The sequence below is a fragment of the Puma concolor genome, chromosome E1 (genome assembly GCF_028749965.1).
Source record: "Puma concolor isolate L17-30 chromosome E1, mPumCon1.1.hap2, whole genome shotgun sequence".
NCBI classification, from domain to species: Eukaryota; Metazoa; Chordata; class Mammalia; order Carnivora; family Felidae; genus Puma; species Puma concolor.
In genome coordinates this window covers 63,102,562-63,115,631 of record NC_141680.1, presented here as the reverse complement: position 1 = coordinate 63,115,631, position 13,070 = coordinate 63,102,562, and the positions used below count along the sequence as shown (strand labels likewise).

At 62.6% G+C, this 13,070-nt stretch overlaps 1 protein-coding gene across 8 annotated transcripts in view; it reads left to right on the top strand.

Moving 5' to 3' along the window:
- The window catches only part of CSNK1D (casein kinase 1 delta), a 33,183-nt gene that overhangs the window by 19,265 nt on the left and 848 nt on the right, over positions 1–13,070 (top strand). For 2 of the 8 annotated variants that reach the window (XM_086688316.1, XM_086688315.1), the window contains exons 4-11: positions 356–584; positions 1,023–1,193; positions 1,612–1,760; positions 3,497–3,668; positions 4,188–4,327; positions 5,590–5,811; positions 7,264–7,326; positions 8,468–10,547. In XM_086688316.1, coding sequence (XP_086544442.1) covers positions 356–584; positions 1,023–1,193; positions 1,612–1,760; positions 3,497–3,668; positions 4,188–4,327; positions 5,590–5,811; positions 7,264–7,296 — 1,116 coding nt within the window. In that variant the 3' untranslated portion in view covers positions 7,297–7,326; positions 8,468–10,547. Of the gene's footprint in view, positions 1–355; positions 585–1,022; positions 1,194–1,611; positions 1,761–3,496; positions 3,669–4,187; positions 4,328–5,589; positions 5,812–7,263; positions 7,327–8,467; positions 10,548–12,884; positions 13,039–13,070 lie in introns of those variants that run through there. The other 6 variants (XM_086688322.1, XM_086688320.1, XM_086688318.1 and 3 more) reach the window with 3 other exon arrangements.

Here is a 13,070-nt window from a genome sequence, read left to right as displayed (position 1 = left end):
GTAACCTTTGCTGCAAGGCACTGACGGTTGGCCGGCTTTGGAGACTGCCCCACACGGCGTCACCCATTCGCGTGTGGGACTCTGCAGAGAGGCCGACTGGTGCAGACCCTCATCTGGGAAGGGGGCGTTCCTGTCACCAGCCAGCAGTCCACCCACCACCAGAGCCTGCGAGGAAGACGGCAGGGGTCCCGAAGGTGGTCCGATCGGCGCCCTTCACTGGTTGTTGAGTTACTCTGCTCTGACCAAGGGCACGGGACATGCAGCTAAGGGCGCAGCCCTCACTCTGCCGAGCCAGGATCCTTTTCCAAGGCTGCTGCTGGGGTTTAATGTCTCATCGTTCCTTCTCTGCTTCCAGATTAGTCGCATCGAATACATTCATTCAAAGAACTTCATCCACCGAGATGTGAAGCCAGATAACTTTCTCATGGGGCTGGGGAAGAAGGGCAACCTGGTCTACATCATTGACTTTGGGCTGGCCAAGAAGTACCGGGATGCCAGGACCCACCAGCACATCCCCTACCGCGAGAACAAAAACCTCACTGGGACGGCGCGGTACGCCTCCATCAACACGCATCTTGGAATCGGTGAGCCCGTGGGTGGTGGGCTCTTCTGTGCCCCCGGTCACTGGCCCAGGCCACCTTGGGCATGTCCGTCCCTTAGCTCAGGGAAAGGGAAGCCCCTTGGGACACCCTGGGAGTGGCCAGCATGTTTGGCATGGAGGCTGTCATCGAACCTTTGTAGCGAAGGCTGACTGTCCGGACTGTGGAGAACCTTTTGTGAGGTGTGGTGGGGGCGGGTAAGTGGCTGGGCTTTCTGACAGTAAACTTAATATTGGTATCGCCCATCCAGGGGTGCCAGAGCCCCTAAAAGCACATCAGGGGTGACTTGTGGTGAGAAAGAATCCGAGAGTATTTTCTGTAGCTTTAAAAGTGCATTTCCCCAGTAAGCATGCGCCTGGGGTCTTGGCTTTGCAGCTGCAGGCGCACGTGTGCTGTTCTTAACCCATTTCCCATCTTTTCCAGAACAATCTCGAAGGGATGATCTGGAGTCACTGGGCTATGTGCTCATGTACTTCAATCTGGGCTCTCTGCCCTGGCAGGGGCTGAAGGCAGCCACCAAGAGGCAGAAGTACGAACGGATCAGCGAGAAGAAGATGTCCACCCCCATCGAAGTGCTGTGTAAAAGCTACCCCTGTGCGTGTCCTCGAGTGCAGGCGCTGGGTGGGCCTGTGGTCTCAGGGTGGAGTTAGGGTGGGGGTGCTGGGAGGCCAACGAGTCCCGCGTGGTGAGGAGGGGAAGAGTCCGTGGGTGACCTGTCCTTGGGCTGGTGGCGGCTTCCTGTCCCTGGTGCTCCTCTGCTTTCCGGGACCAAGGACCCATGGAGTTCTTTGTTCCTATGGAGAAATGCCCTGGGGGGAACCAGGCTGTGCTCTGTGGTGCTGGGTTTTCTTAAACTGTTTCCTGAAGTCTCAGTTCCCTCCCTGTGTGAGCAGTGTTTCGGACAACATGTCTCGCGTGCCCGGTGTGTGGCAGGCAGTGGTGGCGAGAGCATCTGCAGCCACCAGCGCCCCGTTGGGCACTGCTAGGTAGCACTGAGTATCTTGTTCTGCAGCTGAGTTCGCCACGTACCTGAATTTCTGCCGCTCCTTGCGTTTTGACGACAAGCCTGACTACTCCTACCTGAGGCAGCTCTTCAGGAATCTCTTCCACCGCCAGGGTTTCTCCTATGACTACGTGTTCGACTGGAACATGCTCAAATTTGTAAGTGCTCTGCCGGCTGGTTAGACAGAGGCCTCCGCCAGACGAGGTGCAGGTTTTAGAAGGCGTGTCTGCCGCCTAGGGGGAGCCGAGTGCACCTGCTAGGGTCTTGGCCCAGTGTGGGGTGCATCTAGCCAAGGCTGGGAGGTTCCAAGAAGCAAGATCCCGGTGAGGGGACAGTAAAGAAGGCACTGTGTCAGCGCTGGCCCCCCTGGAGCCAGTGGAATGTGTCTTCTGGCGCAGGTCTGCCTGGAACCAGGGCTCTTACTTGAATGACAGACCATGAGAATGTCATTTTATTATCATTCTCCTCACCAAGAGCGCCATGGCTTTGACTGCCTCTGATGTTGAGGTGTGGCTCCCGAGCGTTTGTCGTGCAGGGGGGTATGGCCAAGGCCGAGGGCTCCTGCCAGGTGACATGACCACCTGCCCCTCCTCCCTTGGACCCAGCCGTGTGGGTGAGCGAGCTGGGTGGGTGCTCGGGAGGCGCGGTGCCTGGGGTCCAAGTGCGTTGACTTCCTTTGTTCGGGGGTTGTTGAATGGATGCAGGTTTGCACGTGACTGCTGGGGGTGGGGGTGCAGAACTTGAGCTTTGGTGTTTGCCTTCTCTAAAGCAGGCTGCCTGTTACAGGAATCTAATTAATCTTGAGATACTATTGCCAGAAACTTCCAGGGTTTTTTTGGAACTTCTTCCTCTTTTGTTACAAATTTGTTATATTTAGTTACGAGCTTAAAACAGAAATTGGAACCTTTCCAGGGTGACAAGATCCGATGGAGGAGCGGAACCTCCTCTCTAGACAGCATAAGCCAAGAAAGGATTATTTTGCGGCCTCGCGGGTACCCGGGTGTTCGTGCAGGGGTCTGTGCCGTGTGTGGGAGAACCAGGTGTGCCGCAGTGGGCTGGCGCAGGACGTGCCCCCACAGGTCGCCCAGAGTCTGGGCAACGTTCTGGCGGCATCCCCCTCCCAGTAGGGCCGGCCACCCTTCTCTGGGCAGGGCTGGGGTGTGGCTCATCGCAGCTCTGTGGTGCTCATGCTGGAACAGCCACGCGGCTCTGCGCCGCCACTGAGAAGCTGCCACGGGTGGCGTGTTACTCGAGTGGGTGCGGAGGAAGACTTGTGCAGAAACCGATGGTGGCTGGATTTGGCCCGTGGGCTGCCGTTTGCAGACTATTGCCTTACGGCACTGGTAATTAGAACGTGGTGGCGGGTGTCTTGTCCCCACTCGCCCAGTTCATCGTGTAACTAGCTGTTTGTGCTGGGAGCGAGTTAAGTGGTGTCCACCACGTGGGTCCTCCTAGGACAGCTCTGGCTACCTGAGTCCTTGTCATGTGGGCACTGGCCTGACATCCGCCCTGGGGCTGGAGATCTGGGCTCTGCTCAGGCCTCCCACCCACCAGACACCGCCACTTTCACGTGCCTCTTGGATCCTCTGGATGCCAGCATGTTGGGCCCACCGCTGTCCTGACTTCGTGTGATTTCCCGTCCCCGTGTGGATGTTCACAGGGAAGAGGCCACCCAGTTGCTATCAGTGAGGGGGGTTCAGGAGTGTTGGGGACCTCCTCTGTGCGCTCATAGGGTCAAGGGGCAGGCCACTGTCCTGGAGGGAGCGGCACCTCATCCCAGCTGGCCGCAGGTCCCAGTGCCCCTGGTGTGTTCTTGAGTCGCAAGGGGCAGCCGGGACCCTTGGGCAGTTTCCACCGAACCCTGTTCAGTCTAGTCTTCCTGCTTCCTTCACAGGGAGCCAGCCGGGCAGCTGATGACGCTGAGCGGGAGCGCCGCGATCGAGAGGAGCGGCTGAGGCACCCTCGGAACCCAGCCGCCCGCGGCCTCCCCTCCACGGCCTCTGGCCGCCTGCGGGGCACCCAGGAGGTGGCTCCTCCCACCCCCCTCACCCCTACCTCACACACTGGTGAGTGGGCTGGGGCCTCGTCTCCCCAGCAGGCACCGGGGCTTCTGGTGTGCACGTTGGCCGCTCTGGTTGTTGGAGCTGCAGGGCCCCGCACCGGGTGAGGCCGTGTGCGTCCCACTTCTGGTCGACTCTGGTTCCCGAGGATGGGCAGGCCAGGGGACGTGTGTTTCACTGGACTTGGAGGACCCTGCCACTGAGACATGGATGGCTCCCCTAGGAGCCTCTCTCCCCGCCCCTCTTTCCCCTCCATGAGCGGCCCCCTGAGCACGGAGGCCTCAAGCTGCCCCCTTCCGCTGCTTGTGCTCCTGGGAAAGTCCGCCCGGAGCCAGCACACTGGGCGCTCCGCGGCCCCTGCCCACCACTGCCGACCTGGAGATCTGGTGGGGCCCCGCGGGGTACAGCGGCACCCACCTCCCCGCGTGCTAGACGCCGAGGCCGCTGAGGAGAGGCCTCCTCTCGCTGATGGCAGGGCTGCCCTGAGGCTGAGGCCTCACCCTCACCCCGTCTCCTCTTTTCCAGCTAACACCTCTCCTCGGCCCGTGTCTGGCATGGAAAGAGAGCGGAAAGTGAGTATGCGGCTGCACCGCGGCGCCCCCGTCAACGTCTCCTCCTCCGATCTCACGGGCCGACAAGATACCTCCCGCATGTCGACCTCACAGGTATGTACTCCGCACAGGCACGCACTCCGGGCTCGGCGAGGTCGGGACGCTGCGGCCCTTGGGCCTCTCTGTGTCCGAGCTGGTCTTCGGGCGCCAAGAAGAGTGGGGCGAGGGTGTGGAAGGGCTTCGTTCCTTCCTGCTTCCCCTCGGCCGTCCTTTCCGAGTGTTAAGCGGGGAGGGACGCGGCGCCCCTCGCGGCTCTGCAGCCCCTTAGTTCAGAGCCTACTGCGGGCTGTGCAGAGGAAGGGCTCGTCTCCCGGCCGCGCTGGGACAGGTAGTGGGGCCTTTTCTCTTCTGTGGCCCTCCTCGCAGCCCATCCCCAAGCCAGCCCTGGAGGCTTGGCCGTCTTCCGGTGCAAACTTGAGATGCCACGCCTGCTCACACCACACGTCTGTCATGGGCACACACAGGCTTGGAGGCCCTTTGCTCACGCTTGTTGGGCAGGCGGTCCCCGTGGATTGCTGGCGGCCCCTGGAAGGTGGCCTGGACAAGCCTGTCAGCGCGCGGGTGAGCGTTCCCGTCTTCTGAGGTCCCTGCCCACCTGCCTTCTTTCTGACGAGGCAGGTGTCCTCAGAGAAATGGCTCGGTCATGCACACGGGTCCCTTCCACTCACATCCTCCTCTTCCCTCTCTGGCTTTGGTGCTGTGGCTCTTCTGCGTTCACCCACGTGCCCTCCACAGATGAGCTCTTTTCACACACTTGGACCTTCTTGCTCAGGTAGCTGTCAGGTCCCTCTCCTGCTTCCAACAGGGTCCTCCGGGTGCCTGTGCCCCATGGTATCTGCGGGGGGTTGGGGGGACGGGCACTGGTTTTGGGGAGCACCCTGGAAGCCCGGGTCCTGGGTCACGCCCCTCCGGCTCACTGTGGTACCTCTCTCGTTGACGAGTTAGCCTTGGGCCCTGCTGCTGGCACACGCTTGGTGCTGGGCGTATCTTGGTGAATTGCTGGGCCAAGCACGTTGGTTAGGAGAGCACAGGGTCTGTGAGAACTGCCCAGAACCTCAGTTCCGCAGCGTCTGCTTGACCTTCTGGCAGAGGAGCAAGGAGGGAGTGCTCCTGATCCCTTTTATTTTAGCCCGGTAAAGTGAACAGTTTCGGTGTGACTACCTCCAGGTTGCTGGTAGTTCTGCCAGAAAGGGGTTGTCTTTGTACGTAACTTTTTCCCAAAGAGATTAAGGATCCATGTAGTTCTAATTGTGGGGCTCGAGGACTCTGGCCAGCGTAATGAGCTTGGGCCCCACACTGCACCTCCCTCCCCGCAGGACTCAGAAAGGGCTATGGGCTTCTTCCCCCAAGCCCTGGAATCCATGAATCGGCAGCAGGAGATAGATCATAGGCAGCGTCTGCCCACGCGTGGCCGAGAGCCCAGGCATACAGTCTGCTCCAGGGCCCCAGATACCCCAGGCAGGGACAATCGGGAGTCTGTGGACCCCAGGGGCTCTGTCTGGACTCAGCATCTACGTTCTCGACCTCAGCCAGCAAAGGTGAAGGAAGGGGCAGAGCTAATTCTCTTTGAGGGAAAAGAACATACATGGAAGGTTTGGGACGACAGAGGGCCCGAGGCTGCTGGGACCAAGCCCAGCTTCTCCCGCACAGTGTGGCCAGCCTCAGCCCACATGCCCTGGGGCCTTGCTGTGAAGTCTCACTGAGCAGAGGCGAGTTTGCAACTGGGAGTCCCGTGTTCCGCGTCCTTGTTCTTTGTGCTTTCCGTGTGAAGAAGTGTGGGACTGGACCAGAAGGACGAGGCTCCAGAGGTGTGATGGGGAGGTGTCTCCCCTCTGATAGAAGCACTGGTCTCCCTGGGGGGTCTTCTTAGGGTCTTTGTGTTGAGGACACGGCCCTGGGATGTGTCCCTGACGCACCCCCGACCCAGAGATGGTCCCTCCTTTGGGTTTTCTGGGTCACCCACCTGCGCTCTTGGGAGACTCTGCACCAGGCTCCTGCCCTCCACAGGGGGTGACGGGCACCCTGTGGGACAGCAAGAGTCTCTTTCTGAGATTCTTGGCAGGGGTTGCCCCCCCCAGTGTCGGCCCCGGTGGTTTGGAAGTTCCAGCTTGTGTGATTCTGTGGGTTCCGTTCACTCTTCCCCCAAAGGAAGCGGGGTGCAGGCAGAGCCAGGGATGCTTCTGTGAAGCGAGGGCGGCCCCCATGGGGCTGAGGCCGTGCGTGTTCTGTCCACCTCCCCCGCGGCTGCTTTTCGTCTGGGTTCTCTGTGAGCTTTGAAGAGATGTCGTGTCTTGTGCAGATGTGCGATGTCGGAGGCAGTAATTCTTCCCAGAAGGCGCTCGAGCCGCCGGCCGGCCTGTGGGGGACCCTGCTGACTCTCCAGCTGGGCGCGGGGAGGGACCGTTGATATCTGTGTCCCTCGTCCCCACCCCTTAACCGTGGTGCGCTCAGACTTTGCAGGAGGGTGACCGTTCCTTGCCCCTACTTCCTTCTGGAGGGGGCTTGTGCTAGAGCACGGTCCCCACGCTCCCGACCCAGGGCACGAGTCCGACTTCTCAGCCAGAGCAGTGAGGACCCCAGAGGGCATCTGGTCGATGAACCTGTTTGTGAGTTTCTGTCTTTGAGAAGAAAAGGCCTCGCGGGTCCGGTGCCGTGAATAGAACGTGACACGGCCTCTGAGGTTAACCCCTTTCCAGTAAGACCCGTGGCCCCCTTGTCTTCCCTGTGGCCGGTCCGCGTGTCAGGAGGGGTGGCCAAGCACAGGCAAGGCCTGGGGGCGGGGCCCACCGTGGGCCCCCATCCGGAAGTGTCAGGTTCACGCTCTGCCCGATGAGGCGAGAGGAGCGGCTGCGGCTGCTCTCGTCGTTCCTGGGGTCCCCTCTGGGGCAGCCTGGCCGGGTCGCGGACCCAGTTGAAGCGAGGTGCGGAAGGCCTCAGTCCTGCTTGCCGGCGGAACCCTTACCAACGGCTGTCTTTTCCCCCCACCTCAGAATAGCATTCCTTTCGAACACCACGGCAAGTAGCTGCACGTCTCCCGCTGGAAGGCAGCACCGGTGAGTGTGCTCATGTCGGGGCCCGGCAGGCGGCAGGCGCCGGGCGGTGGCGGGCGCGGACCACCCTGCGTCCGCCCCGGGGGTGCGCAGGCGGGACCGGGCTTGCATGCCGGGTGCTGCAGGGAGAGCGCACGCCCTCCGCCCGGTGCTTTTCCGTGAGTGGATTCCGGAGCGGCCGCGCTCAGCCGCCCGGTCTGGGGGCGCGCGGGGCGGCCCTGGGACCCTGCCCGCCGTTGCGCTGGCCGTCGGCCCCGTCCGGAGCCCGGGGCTGTGCGCTCCTGCGCGGCCCCGGCGGCCCCAGGGCACTCGAGCCGCCCCGAACCGGAGTCCGTAGTGTGGGGCGCGGGGTGTGTCGTCCTCAGCTGAGCGGCCGTGCTTGGTGGGGGCTCTTGCGCTCTTGCTGCGGGAGTCTCCCGGTGGTCTCTGCCGCCCTGGCTTTGTCACTCTCTTCTTTCGCATTTATTTCTGTCCTCGTTTGTTTTTCTTTCCGACCTCGGTCTCTGCTCAGCATCCCGTCCGTGCTGCCGTCTGTATTAACCCGTCAGCCACAGCCGCCTGCTCCCCTGCCTGCCGTCGGCGCATGGCTGGGCACCCGAGCCAGGCCCACTCCCGTCGGTGACGCCGTGGCTCCTCGTGGCCAGGGCTCGCTGCCGGCGCCGCTGCGGCACCTGCCACGGTTCCGGCGTGGCCGCGTTCCCCAGGGCGCCCTGACGGGAGCTGCTTCTCACGTCTCCCCCCCCCACCCCCCACGGGGAGTCCCGGTGCCCACACGGCGCCTCGTCCCTGCTTCCTGAACGCCAGGTTACTTTCCAGGAAGGGGGTGCTGGGAGCAAGTACCTCTTCCGGCTTGGACTCTGTCTGGTCTGATTGTTCTCGAGCTTCTAGCTCCGTGGCCACCCGGCCTCCTTGCTTGCATGCTTCTTCCTCCTTCCCCGTCTTCCTGTCACTCGTTCCGCTGAGCACGTGTCCTGGCCGCAGAGGGACCTTCCGGCGTGGCTGGGCATCTGGCGCGGGCGTCCAGAGTAGGGTCGGGCAGCGTCCGTGTCCCCCCCTCGCCGTCACTGCTGTGTCGTGCCCAAGTCTGGCCGGCCCCGTGCCTCTGGCCTCATGCTGACCTTCTCCTGTGCTTTGGCTCCGACAGATTCCCGGTCGGGTGGCTTCCAGTGGTCTTCAGTCTGTGGTGCACCGATGAGAACTCCTTTCCGCTGTGAAGGGCAGACAATGCATGGCTGGTCTACTCTGTTACAATGGCTTTACTAGTGACGCGCCCCCCGGTCTAGAACCGAAACGTTAACACCGGGAGCTCTCCAGGCCGCCCGCCCAGCGACGCCCGTGGGGGAAACAAAACACAAACTAACCCGGACAGACCGCAAAGCTCTGCCGTCGCAGGGGCTGCACCGAGGGCCTCCCACGCGGCCCGCTCGTCTCGGGCTGGGAAGAAAAGCAGAGTGTGAGAGACAGTTGCAGAGAGAACCAGACTCCCGCTCAAGAGCCTTTCAGTCCCCCTGCGGTGGCGGCGCCCTGCTCCCTGACGAGCCTACTGTAACCACCGATCTTCTACTTGGTTAAGACAGTTTTGTATCATTTTGCTAAAAATTACTGGCTTAAATCTGTGTAAAGAAACCTGTCTTTTTATTGTTCCTTTCTCGTCTGTTTCTGCGGTCCTGAGACAGATGTTGCCTCTAAAGAGCCCCCGGAGCAGAGGCTGGCGTGGAGCTTCCGCGTAGGCAGAGCGCGTCAGGGAGCAGAACGCGGGCGCCGTCCTCTGCTTTGTGGTCCGTGTGTCGTGGGGTCCGCTGTGGAGAGGGGTTTTCTCGTCAGAAGTGCCGTCCCGTGTAGACGTGTGTGTAAGTGCCCCGTGCGTGTCCGTGTGTGTGCCGTGTGCTGTGCGTCTTGTGGCCTCGTTACGCTGGTGCTGGCTGTCACTGTCCCTTCCCCACCTGAAGCGGAAGGCCCGTGCGACGAGGTCCTTGGAGCAGTTAGGGAGCCAGGCTGCGCCTCACCCCCCTGGACGCGGCCAGAAGGAAGCCGAGCACCGAAGATCTCAGAGGCCAAGGCTTTGCGTGGCGTGTTGCTGGTGCCTCAGGAGAGGATTTCGAGCGAGAGACGTCGGACCCTCCGTTGGGGTCATGTGTGGTCGTTGTGGTGGTGGTGTTGCCTCCGTGTCTTTGAATTTGGGAAACGTTCTGAACGGACTGTAACTGTGATCAGTGTAGATTGGCCCTCAACGTGTGTTAACATCTGTGTGCTCAGAACCAAGGGCGTGGCGGTGTGCCCGGCACCGGGTTTGCCCACAGAGGCCTCGGCCCAAGGGAATCCACCCTCAAGTGCCAAGAAGCCGGTGACTCGACCTGTGTCCAGGAGGGTGTGGTGTCACGCACTTCCTTCCGGGACTTTTGTTGGGACCTAGCAAACCCCACGGGGGTCAAGAAGCAGGGCGGGGCTGAGTCTCGCCAGAAGGAACCTCTCGGGGCCCCTGGGCTCCTGGTGGTTTGCCAGGATGCTCCCTCATCTTGTCGCAGGCAGAGGCGCCAGGTGGCAGCCCGGAGCCCCCGTCGTGGGAAACAAGGTGCAATATAGGTGTTTGTGGGAACTTCCGCCTCTCCTCCTGCCGCCCCCTGCACAGTGCTCTGTGTGGAAACCAGGGCGCTGGCAGCAAGTGGACCGGAGAAGTGTCCGTCTCTGTTTTCCCTTCCTGCCCCCTCAGCCACTAGTGCCGGAGTGCGGCCATTTGCTTCTTTGTGAATCCTGAACTGGCTGTTCTGTTTGGGGGCGCGGGGCCTGGGCCAAGCGGGGCGGTGGGAGTGCGGTGCGAGCTCGGGCGGGTCAGGGTGGGCTGGGGACCCTCTCCAGAGGTACGCCTGCCCCTGGCGGGGCGTGAGCAGCACAGCCCCCGCCCCGGGTGCTGCCCGACGCCGGTAGGGACAGCCTTCCCACGCTCTGCATCTGGGCTTCCACCTGAAATTGCCGGACGATCCGAAAGGCGGGCCCAGCTCCCCGGGCCCGTGGCTGTGCGGCTGTCCGTCCGTCCGTCCGTGCACACTTGCTGCCCTCCCGGTGTTTAATTCCCTGTCACGACTGCAGGACGCGTAGTTGCAACGTCTGTATCAACCTGTGTATCGGTGGCCGGTCTCTGACTTGGCACGTTTGTGTGATCACTGCATCTATGTACTACCACCGTGTAAATAATAAATCCATGATGACTTCTACTTTCCCCCCTCCCCCGCCCTCCACATGGTCTTTATTTCATCCGTTTGAGAGGGGCGCTGTGTGTCTGACCTGCCCGCGGCCCGTCGGTGGTGTTGGTATAAGCTGGTCGGGAGCAGGTGGCCGGGCGGGCTGCCACTTCAGCGGTTCCAGAGCCGGCGCCTGCGCAGGCCGTGCGCACACACGTGCCGGTGCGCTCGGGGGCCCCTTCTCCCCCCGGCCTGAGCACCTTCGTGGAGCAGGTGCCTGAGCCCCATGGCCCCACAGGCAGCGCCAAAAGGAAGCGCTGTCACCTGCCCTGAGCATTGTGGGGAGGCAGCCGGCCTGTCATGGTCGTACGGCTGCCGAGGGGGACATGGTTCCTGGGAGGCAGCTCCAGGGTGGGCCCCTCCATTTGTTGAACTCACAGCCTTGACCTCCCTTTCCCACGTGCACTGTTGAAGCCCTCCAGCCCCCGTGAGCCCCACACCCCACCAAACAAGAAGGCGTGGGGTTGGCCTATGTGTGCCTGAGGAGCCAGCTGCTCCCCGCGAGTGTGCGGTAACCCAGCACAGCCCTCCCCTTTCTGCCAACTCTGGCTGAGCCCAGTGGGCCACCGGGTTCCGGAAGAGGGCTGGGCTCTTCCTTGGCCCTCCCCACTTCCCAGCCACCAACGTTGGGAAAGCAAAATTCGGGCCCCTTGTTGCTCCCCTCAGCCCAGGTGGCAGGGAGACCAGCCCCGAGCTGCCCTCCTCTGTTCTGCTGGGAGGGGGCCGCGGGCAGACAGGGGCCGTCACGCTGCCCTCTGCCCAGAGCCTGCCTGCCCTGTTCCTTGGCCTCTCAGCAGTGGAAGACGCCTGGTGGTCCCCATCTTCCTGACCCAGGGACCAGCCGCTGGGCTGGGGCACAAGGCTCAGTACTCAGGAGTGTGTGCAGAGCCTCCGCTGAAAGCCGTTTGGAGCCCCTCCTGGAAACCCCACACCCTGTCCTTCGTCCCTTTGTCCTCCTCCTGTGTCCAGAGCCTGGGTGCTGCCTCCCGTGTACCCGTGTGTTGGGTTACAAGGGTCCACCACGTTGTGCGTCCTTGAGGCCATGGATTGGGTGCTGGGAAGGACTGGGCAGTCCGTCAGGGCCACTGCAAGTGCCACCTCCCCCCATCGGGCACCCCCAGTTCAGGGCCCACACGCATGCACCAGGGGCTTCTCCGCATAGGCTCTTCCCAGCGTTTGTATGTGGCAGGTCCACCCAGGTCCGGCCAGGCTAGGGGCAGCAGTCTGGGGTGATTTGGGGTGACATGTGCGTACCTTCCAGGGAGGGGCCAAGAAGGCCCACCGAGGGGGGGCTTGGCACGGGCGCCTGCCTCACTTCATATGGGGCAGTCTCCACGGGGTGCTGGAGGGTGAGGGATGGCCCCACGAGCACTGACTGCTCTCCCTGACTCGTGTGAGGGAGGAGTGCTCAGCCCTGGGTGGCCACAGCTTCCTGAGGACATCCAGGTTTCCTGTCTCCCATGTTGGGCCTGGCCGGAAACACCTGGAACCAGAAAACTAGGCAGATAAGACTTCCTTGCTCACTCTCTTCCTCTGGCCTTGAGCCTCAGCCTCCGGTCTGGGTTGGAAACGTTGAGACTGTGCCCAGCAGGGGGCCTTGGGTCCACCTCACGTGTCCACCAAGGTGCCGGCTAAGGGGACAGGTGGACCCGCGTTCCCTAGGCCAAGGGGAGGGTAGAGGAACCCTTGCTCACCCTGGAGTGCGCGGGCTTACCCATGGACCCCAGCCCCCCCGGCCAGCTGTGTGCATCATGCCTCGATTGGGGCGATCATCTCAGAATCGCTTAATGTTAAGTATCCCCAGGGCAGGACTCGCGGGTTCGCTGGGCCCCATGCTGGGCCAGCCTTAGGACACGGGCATGGAGACGGGTGAGAACGCACACTTCAGTTGCTCCTGGCCAGCGCTGGGGAAGCAGTTTAGGGTGAGGGTTGGGGAGACTGCAGCGCGAGGTCCAGGAAGCCCACAACAGCTCTTCATGGCCAGCAGCAGCCAGACGGAGCTCCTGCGGCCGAGAAGGGGGAGGGTACAAACAGCCCAGTGGGCCCTGCCTGGCTCACCTGAACACGGGCCAAGGGCAGTAGATGAGGGCCTCCGCCTTGACCCCTGCGGCAGCTGGCATCGCCACAGCCCCCGCCCCCCACACAGGGCCTGGGCAGACCAGGATGGGCATCAGAGCCCCGGGGCTGTGGGCAGGTGCTGCAGGGGGGGTGCCTGGCTTCACACAGCTCGAGGGGCACAGGGAAGAGGGAGAGCAGCAGCCCCCCGGGGGGGACATCTCTGGCCGGGACAAGGTGTGAGCTTTCACTTGCTTTTCATTGCAGAGGAGCAGGGACGTGGCGTCTCTCCGGCTGCACGCGGCCCGCCAGGGTGCCCGCTGCCGTCCCCAGCGCCCGCGACGCACCACCTACTGAGGCGGCCCCAGCGGCCTCTGACCGGGCTCCCAGCCACGCAGGCCACCACTGGCCACGAGGGCAGGTGGGTGTGAGGTACCCAGGGCGAGGCCGAGC